Source organism: Oratosquilla oratoria, chromosome 31 (genome assembly GCF_046742065.1).
Source record: "Oratosquilla oratoria isolate Oo_2021 chromosome 31, ASM4674206v1, whole genome shotgun sequence".
NCBI classification, from domain to species: domain Eukaryota; kingdom Metazoa; phylum Arthropoda; class Malacostraca; order Stomatopoda; family Squillidae; genus Oratosquilla; species Oratosquilla oratoria.
Window position 1 is genome coordinate 1,595,887 of NC_134807.1, and position 10,000 is coordinate 1,605,886.

Here is a 10,000-nt window from a genome sequence, read left to right on the forward strand (position 1 = left end):
AATGTAGATTAGGTTTGGTCAGTTGGTGATTAGTTAGGTGCTGCTAGATTACGTTACGTTACGTTACGTTACATTATGTTGCGTTACGTTACGATATGTTACGTTAAACTACATTATGTTAAGTTGTGTTACGTTAAACCACGTTACGTTATGTTGTGTTACGTTACGTTACGCTATGTTACGTCAAACTACGTTACGTTTCATCACATTACGTTAAACTGCGTTACGTTACATTATATCACGTTACGTTAAGCTACGTTACGTTACATTACGTTACGTTGATCGAGACACATTTATCCATATTCTGGAGTTCCATCCAAGACTGGAAGAAGAAAATGAAATAAAATATTAAGAATAAAAATCTTCACTGTTAACGATATATCATGAAAAAGTTTATCATTGCACATACGTCATCAGTCCCATCGTATCAAATCCCATTATTACGAAGAGAAATCTAACCTATTCACAGTGAAATCTGGGAACCGGTCTTTCTCCATAGATCTCCTAGATTCAATGAGTTTTCATAGAGCCGACTGTTATCTGTTATCAGTAAATGGTTTGCTAGAAAATAGATTTTACTTCACACTGTGAAGGAATTGATCGTAAGTATATACAGAATTTGGCAGGAGAAATCGATAGCAACATTTGTGTACACAATAATTTTGGTAAAATCTTTTGGTAATGAATAACATATGTAATTAACATGTCTTATTTACAAAAATAGAATACACACAGCACATGACAGCTGCTGAAAACGAATATAATTCACTTAACAAAGTTATAAATGTACATATATATATATATATATATATATATATATATATATATATATATATATATATATATATATGCAAAGTAGACCACTTGGAAAAAGAAACTAACGAAGCAGAGCGCTTTCGTATATTACATCTTCAGTGCAACAAGATGTAATATACGAAAGCGCTCTGCTTCGTTAGTTTCTTTTTCCAAGTGGTCTACTTTGCATAAGTGAACACACGTACCCGTGTTCTTATTTGCATATATATGTATATATATATGTATGTATATCTATATATATATATATATATATATATATAATATACATATAAATTTTTGGGCAAAGTCTTTCTTGTAAACAATTCCTGTTAAATGCTAAAGCACAAGTGACCTCTCCCTGCCGTTTTTACTCGGCCTTATATACCCATGTTTGTCTTGATGTATTGTATTATTCTGGAAATGACCATTTATAATGGTTGAAACAGCTGTCGGTTAAATGAATCAACATTCTGAAGCCTTTTACTATTTCCTTCAGAGTTTGAATTATGAAGAAAAAGGAAATACAGAGAGTTAGAGAAATGTTCTCCTAAAATCATATATATACATACATATATATATATATATATATATATATATATATATATATATATATATATATATATATGTTACAACAAGTTAAGGGGTAACTTTAACAAATCCCACCGTGTAAAACTTTTTCGTTCCTTAAACTCCTCCCCCCTCCTCTCCTAGCTTCTCCCTCTCTCCCACCCCTTCCTCCCTCCTTTGCCCCTCCCCCCTTCCTCCCTCCTTTGCCCCTCCCCCTTCCTCCCTCCTTTGCCCCTCCCCCCCTCCTCCCCTTGGACGCTTGGCTTCTTCCATAGGAACCCACATCTTCATTACTTCTGACTAAACATTTTATGAAGGAATTAATCGTTAGTTTAATTACTTGCAAGACGTACCCCTCTAAGTTCGGTAATCATGATATTGGTTTTGTCTTAAAGATTAAAAATAGAAAAAAAAAGACGTTGAATATTTCATTGAAAACTGGTTTCCTCTTTATTGATCGTTTCAATTGAAGTTGCCTTGCAGAAATTCGCATTGAATTGATTTCGAAGACTATTAATACACAAGGAGATGGGCCTACGCCAGGAGGCGCCGAATAGCTATGCCTGTTACCCACTTTAGAGATTGTTGGGGCAGGTAATAAACAGTCATTGCTAGGAATCGGAGAGGAGTGCAGGATTCGAACCCACGAATAGGACACTGCGAGGACCAAAGGCTTCCTATTGCACCAGCTGCTATACAAGACGAAACGGAAATTGACAGTATAGATAATGAAAAATCTAATTTATTTTTTGACGGAATTCATCTTTATATAAATATAGAAGAAAGCATATATTACCTTTTTTGCGTGTCCTTACATAAACAAATTTTGAAGAAAAAAAAATCTTAGAAATTAAACGAAAAATAATGTTAACCATAAACCTTCTGTCAGTAAAAAGAATTTCACTCAAATATGAATTCTCTAGTCACTATAATAGAAAATTATAAATAATCACTCAAAACTCAACTGAAGATTTTATATTAATATTAGTAAACATCTCTCTAAAATATATTAAATTCTTCAAAAAATGTATGTTTCCTCCAGCTTGATATATCAGTCACCCAAGGCCAAGCCAGAGACTTATTCTTACTCTTCTAATGTATAAGACCATAAGAACATAATGAGACTACAAGAGACCATATGGCCTACACTAGGCAGTTCCATGTCCCTTATCATCTGCCATCCCCATCCATAAAGATATTTAACCTTTAAACTACCAATTTATTCAGCGTTTGCTACTCGGTTCCTAACTATTCCATTCGTTAACCAATTTGTTGGTAAACCCTTTCTTGCCTATTTCCTTCTTGGATTTAGATTTGTTCAATTTAAATCCATTACTACGGGATGCAGGTATGACCCGTCATCCACGAGGAGCTAAGATGAGAAGGGGGAAAGGGTGGTGGAGGGGAGTGGAAGGGGTGGGAGTGGAATGGGTGGGAGTGGAATGGGAGGGAGTGGAATGAATGGGAGTGGGTACATGCCTTTGGCTTGGCTACCCCCTTTGTAAGGGGGAAAAAGCTCTTGGTATGCAGATAGACTACGACTATTAGCATCACCCTTGTTAAAGCCCTTCACCCATTTAAACACCTCTATGATATCATAACTATGAAATTTGTCTAGACTTGAAGCTAACAAGACTAATGGAAATTACAACAAAAGAAAAAAATAATGATAAGCAATTAGAAGGGGATAGAGATATTATTGCCTATATTTACTCATAATTTCATATAAATTGGTCCAACCATTTTACCATAATGTTGCTAACAGCCAAACGATCAATAAACCAACGTATCAACACACTAACCAAATATGCAAACAGAAAATTATCCAAATGAGCAAACAAACAAACAAAGATTCAGACAAACAAGCACACGCCCAACCAACCAACCAGCCAGCCAAACAACCAACCAACAAACCAGACAAACCCGCAAAGAAACAAAATCTCTCAACTCCCGAGTGACTCAGCAAAGGACATGGAACTATCACACTCACAAGTACACCTGTGTCTACACTTACGGGTAATTATGTGTAGGCGCGGTCATAATCACCCCATGAAGCTTTACTGAGCTTTTTTCTTCTTCTTTTTCGTGCTCCAAATACCAACACCATAAAGACAATGCTTAATTCAACACAGTTGTGTATATGTGTAAGTGTGTGTGTGTGTGTGTGTGTGTGTGTGTGTGTGTGTGTGTGTGTGTGTGTGTGTGCGTGTGTGTGTGTGTACGTATATGTGTCTATTTATGTGCATGTGTTTGCGAGCACTTGTGAACATAATTTTGCTATAAAATGAGTTATATTACCCTACTCTCTCTCTCTCTCTCTCTCTCTCTCTCTCTCTCTCTCTCTCTCTCTCTCTCTCTCTCTCTCTCTCTCTCTCTCTCTCTCTCTATCTATCTATCTATCTATCTATCTATCTATCTATCTATCTATCTCTATCAAGCTCGTCAGCCGGAACTAACACATAGATGCATTTACAAATATATAAATATACAAATACATATAAATAACACTAAAAATGTCTCTCTTGGCATGATATAATCGGCAAGCGGCAATTTTACCAGATATATAAGTCTTAAGTATCAATAACAGGCGTAATCTCAGGGATGGGCAACTATTGGCACGCGTGCCATACTTGGCACACTAACGACTTTTTTCCCCGGTACGCGAAACCATGAGCTCACCTTAAAACAAATAACTAAGAAATCTCCAATTGCTTTTTTGTGGCCATTGGTAAGGGCTGGGCGGCGAATTGGGGCCATTTTAGGAGTTGAAGGGAGTGAGGGGCCCTATACTCGTATGTAGGTCTATCATTTATGTTATTCTGTTGGCAGGTGAGGACATTTTGTATAAAAAAAATCGGCTGATTCTGGCACGCATGTTTAAGAAAAGGTTGCCACACCTGCTATAGTCTATCTGCATTGATAACACACAGGGTAAAGGTGACGGGTTTGTTTACAGTCAGGTACCTTTTGATTTAAGAACCATATGATTTGTGTTAAACTGCTTTGGAATAAATATTCATACAAATGTTTCTATGTATTTTTTCAGGATGCTTGGCTACAATGAGATCGAGAGTATTGACGAGAGTGCCTTTGCTGATTCCTTCATTGGTCTTTTGTAAGTATTCTAAAGAATTTACTTCTTTGGGTGTAACTGTCTAAAAATATCAAATGATCCCGACTGTCGTCCACGGACTCGAACCGAGACTCGTGAATCACAAAACCATCGCTCTACCAATTGAGCTACCGAGACTATAGATTTCTCCAACCAGGGAGTTGATCTACTCCCGAGGAACTCGGGATTAGAACTCGGGAGTAGGACAATTTTATAGGTTCGGTAGCTCATTTGGTAGAGCGATGACTTTGTGATATTCGAGTCTCGGTTCGAATCCTGGGACGACAGTCGGAATGATTTGATCGACATCACCGTCACTGGTGATTCTATTCAGGTCTAAAAATGTATATAGTTGCTTGAGTGATTGGCCTTTTGTAAGTATTCTAAAGAAATTACTTCTTTGAGTAACTGTCTAAATATATATATATATATAGTTGCTTGGTTGGTTGGTCTTTTGTAAGTATTCTAAAGAAATTACTTCTTTGAGTAACCGTCTAAAATATATATATAGTTGCTTGGGTGATTTGACTTTTGTAAGTATTATATAAAAGAATGTTGTCTGAGTAATTGGCGGAGGCCGAGATGGTGGCTGCTTGAATCCTGCCGCCAGCGAGTTGGACCAAGGGCATGCTTCGTTCAATTCCAGGCTACAAAGTCCTGTATAAAGGGCACCGTTCTAGCCTCCTAATAAAGGGGAACTCGCAACGTTAAACCGGATTGATCGATCAAGATTCTTACAACTTAACTCGTACATTCTAGCTGTCGTCAGTCGATTCTATTCTTCTATTCGTCTTAGGCAGCGGCAAAGTTAACTAAAGACGTGAAAAATCTCTTGCTTGGCGCAAGAAATAAGTTTCGCCAAAAGAAGAACGCGTTTATGGCGCTCTTCCTTCCACGCTGAAAAATGGATCCGACGAACATTTTACCCCCGTTTCTGCAGTCTCTCTCTCTCTCTCTCTCTCTCTCTCTCTCTCTCTCTCTCTCTCTCTCTCTCTCTATCTATCTCTTTATCTCTCTCTCTCTCTCTCTCTCTCTCTCTCTCTCTCTCTCTCTCTCTCTCTCTCTCTCTCTCTCTCTCTCTCTCTCTCTCTCTCTCTCTCTCTCTCTCTCTCTCTCTCTCTCTCTCTCTCTCTCTCTCTCTCTCTCTCTCTCTCTCTCTCTCTCTCTCTCTCTCTCTCTCTCTCTCTCTCTCTCTCTCTCTCTCTCTCTCTCTCTCTCTCTCTCTCTCTCTCTCTCTCTCTCTCTCTCTCTCTCTCTCTCTCTCTCTCTCTCTCTCTCTCTCCTCTCTCTCCTCTCTCTCTCTCTCTCTCTCTCTCTCTCTCTCTCTCTCTCTCTCTCTCTCTCTCTCTCTCTCTCTCTCTCTCTCTCTCTCTCTCTCTCTCTCTCTCTCTCTCTCTCTCTCTCTCTCTCTCTCTCTCTCTCTCTCTCTCTCTCTCTCTCTCTCTCTCTCTCTCTCTCTCTCTCTCTCTCTCACCCCGATCCTCTCTTTCCTAACAAGCTACACCGTCCATCACTCCCTCTCTAATCTCTTTTTCTAGGATTATACTATTCTTCTCCCTGCCTTGTCTTTTATCATTTCTTTCTTCCCCTGTTCCTCTCTCCTCTCTCCTCTCTCCTCTCTCCACCGACCCTGTAATTTCCATTACTGTGATTATCCGTTTCTTCCCTCTCATAGTTTCTGCCCCCCCCCTTCTCTCCTTCCATCCTTCCCATCTTCCCCTTCCCTTTGTCTCACCTTCCTTCTCTTCCCCTCCTCCTCCTCCTCCCCTATTCCCCTTTCCTTTCCACCCCTTCCCTCTTCTTCCCTCTCCTTGGATGAGGTTGATCATGAAAACATATGATCCGTTGATAAAGAATGAAAAAAAAACGCATAATAATTCTTTTGTATAACCATACTGAACAACGTGGCTACAAGGTGATTTGGGTGAAGCATATGCATTCATTTAAGACCATTAAAACACAGGCTCCCCATAATACATCTTATTTAGGTCGCCTACGAGGCTCCCTTTAATATATCACAAAACTTTAGGGAGACACAAAAACGAATAGGTTTGGAAATTTTTCTTCTCATTCTTCTCGTTCTTCTCATTCTTCTCATTCTCATTCTCATTCTTCTCATTCTTCTCATTCTCCTCCTTCTCATTCTTCTTATTCTTCTCATTCTCATTCTCATTCTTCTCATTCTCCTCATTCTACTCATTCTCCTCATTCTCCTTCTCCTTGTCCATCTCCTCCTTCTCCTTCTTCTTATCAATCTCTTTCTTAATCTTCTCCCTTTTCTTCTTCTCTTTCTTCTCCTTGTGCTCATTCTTCTCCTCATTCTCCTCCTTTTCATCCCTCTTCTTTTCCTTCTCTTCCTTCTCCCTTTCCTCCTCTTTTTCCTTCTTCTCCTTCTCCTTCTCCTTCTCCCTCTCCTTCTCCTTCTCCTTCTCCCTCTCCTGCTTCCCTTTTCTTTTCTCCTTCTTCTTCTCCTTCTCCTCCTTCTCCTTCTCCTTCTCCTTCTCCTTCTCCTTCTCCTTATCCTTCTCCTGCTTCCCTTTTCTTTTCTCCTTCTTCTTCTCCTTCCCCTCTCCTTTCTCCTTCTCCTCCTTCTCATTTTCCTTCTTCTCATTCTTCTCCTCTTTCTGCATCTCCTTCTCTTGCTCCTTTTGCTTATTCTTCTTTTCCTTATTCTCCCTCTCCTTTCGGAACCCTTTTTTTTTATTCTATACCCATCCCTTCCTTTCTCCTTTCTTCTACAAATCTTCTTCAACGGTATTATGCAGTTGTCGTTTTCTCTTTCTCGTTCTTCAGGCTCAAGACTCCCCAGGCGACGTAAATCTGTTGACTTCCGTCTCTTTTCTCTTTGTTCTTTCCAATCCATTTCCTTTGTTTTAGTTCCCCCTTCAGTCGGTGTACAAAGGTTTCCTTTATCTCTTAGACATCTCCGTCAACTTCTCAATTTCGTAAGGTACTTCCTAAGACGAAGCAGAGGCTCTTTACTTGTTTAACTTACGTATCCCTTACTTTATGTTTTCCTGTTGCTTAGCCTTCTGGCGACCGCTTTAACACTAAATTGTATCGTTAGGGATCCACTAACTGACACTAGCTTTCGACCTTTAGATCAAACTGTAGCCTGCAGGATCCATAAGGACCCACGGACCCTAAGGTGAAAATCCCTGGTCTTACGTTAGACTAAATAAAAACTATAAATCTATAGTCATAGCAAATAGTGACCGGAGGCAAACGCTTTGCCTATCCAATGTGACTTCTTTACCTTAAGATGAATAGATATCATCTTCAGTTAACCAAAAGAAAATCAGGAAAGATTTCATTATAGTAAAGGAAATAAAAGAGACAGCGTTAACTTCTGCAGTGTTTCTTTAAATGGATAAGATCATCTGTTAGGATGAACGGGATATTCAAATACATTATTGCAACAAGGTGGTTAGTCGAAACATCCTTACCCACTTCAACATCGCGTCCTTACACTTGATTAAATTATTTTGGAAGTAACCAGAACTAAGACGTTAAAGTATCTTCAACTGGAGGGTATTCGTATGCATATACACTTATGACCTATTTTAACCCTTAGAGAACTAATATATAGAGTTTGTTTTGGCTAAAACTGGGAAGTTGCAAACACCACTCCAAAAGGTCACTTTTCTTTATCGTCAGTGGAGCTTCTCAACCGGCCTTTCGTCACGTATTTCAAACGCTTATGGATTGCTGTTCTTTAGCCCCCTGGAAACGATCACTTCAACATTAAATTCTGCTTATGAAACCATTGCTCACATTCACAAATTATCTATTAAATGATCTCTTTCCATACCTAATGTAATCTACAACATCTCTACGATATTTATATTGATTTATGTTGTCATACATTCTTCTATTACTTACACATCTCTTCGATCACTCTTCACATTTCCTTATTACATTACTTTCTCTTCATCGCCATTGCTCCGCCATCATATATTTACTTTTGTTTTGAAATTTCCCCCATTCCTCCTGGATGACTTGATTCTTTCATACATTTTGAATATACACCCAAACTACTGCCACTGTGTTCTCCGCTAAAACAACTAATTGTTTCAATTTCACACAATGTACGCTCCCTCCTCACCTCACCGTCCTCTTCATCTGTTTCATCATCGTCTTCACCCTCCATATACCTTAAATATACAAGAACAACACAATATTCTGTGACGTCTCATTGTCAAAGAGCCATTGTGTTGGTGCTATTTGTCTTCAAGAACTTTTTTTTTTTTTTTTTTTTTTTGACTTCAAGAACTCGTTTTGCAAGACCCCGTTTTTTGGGTCGACTTGACCTTTTTTCTGTTCTTGCTGGTATTGTTCCGATCTTCTACGTTACAACTCCAGTGTCGTTGTTTACACTCAAGTCCATAAAAATATTGTCTCAAAAATTTCCCACCTCCTCCCTCCCCCCTACCCCTCCTCCCTCTCCTCCTATCCTCTTTCTCCCATCTATCTCCTTCTCTCCTTACCCTTCCTCTCCCCTCTCCCCCTACCTTCCCTCTCCTCTTATCCTCTCCCCTTACCTTCCCTCTCCCCTCCCTCTCCTTTACCCTCCCTCTCTCCTCTCCCCTACCTTTCCTCTCCCCTACCTCTCCCCCTACCTCCACATTCCTTCCTCCCCTTCCTCTCCCCTCACCCTCCCTCTCCAACCCCCCCTCCCCCTCCCTCTTCCTTCTTCCTCCCCCTCTCCCCTACCTCTCTCTTACTACAGTGGATCAATTTTTTTTTCAAGAGTACAAAGGCATGCCTACAACAACGTCAGTCTTCTTCGTGTTTTGATTTGCAATTCCAGTTGCACAATATACCAACATTTACAGTCTAGAATAAAAAAAATGAAATTGATGTTTACACAAGCTTATTGGAAATCTTCATTTGATTTTTTTTTCACTCATTGTTCATCAATATATCTACGAGAACAGAAAAAAATATTTTTAGCTTGTGTGTGTGTGTGTGTGTGTGTGTGTGTGTGTGTGTGTGTGTGTGTGTGTGTGTGTGTGTGTGTGTGTGTGTGTGTGTGTGTGTTGTGTGTGTGTGTGTGTGTGTGTGTGTGTGTGTGTGTGTGTGTGTGTGTGTGTGTGTGTGTGTGTGTGTGTGTGTGTGTGTGTGTGTGTGTGTGTGTGAGAGAGAGAGAGAGAGAGAGAGAGAGAGAGAGAGGGGGGGGGGCAGAAAGAGAAAAAGAAAAAGTGACAGAGAGAGAGAGACAAAGAGGCAAAGAGAGAAATAGAGAGAGAGAGATAGATAGATAGAGAGAGAGAGAATATCTCCCAAAGCTTTTTCAGTTTCCATTTTATTTTCAATTACCAGCATCCGTCTCTGTGTGTGTGTTTTTTTTTTACAAACATTTAATCCTATAGCCACGTCCTCTCTTTCTCTTCTCTGGATTAGGGAAAGAGAAACAAGAGACAGACCTTGGAAGGTATTTTATTTCCAGCTCTACGTTCTTTTCGTTCGCCCACTGGAGGAGGGAACGGCAAATGTTGTGTTTGACGTGACCTCCGCCCGTTTTCT

General features: G+C 39.6%; 1 protein-coding gene across 1 annotated transcript in view; it reads left to right on the forward strand.

Annotated features, from left to right (window-relative positions):
- Window positions 1-10,000, forward strand: part of LOC143041382 (uncharacterized) — a 326,414-nt gene that overhangs the window by 246,059 nt on the left and 70,355 nt on the right. The window contains exon 10 of the mRNA XM_076213206.1: window positions 4,409-4,477. Within this exon, the coding sequence (XP_076069321.1) occupies window positions 4,409-4,477 (69 nt within the window). The remainder of the gene's footprint in view (window positions 1-4,408; window positions 4,478-10,000) is intronic.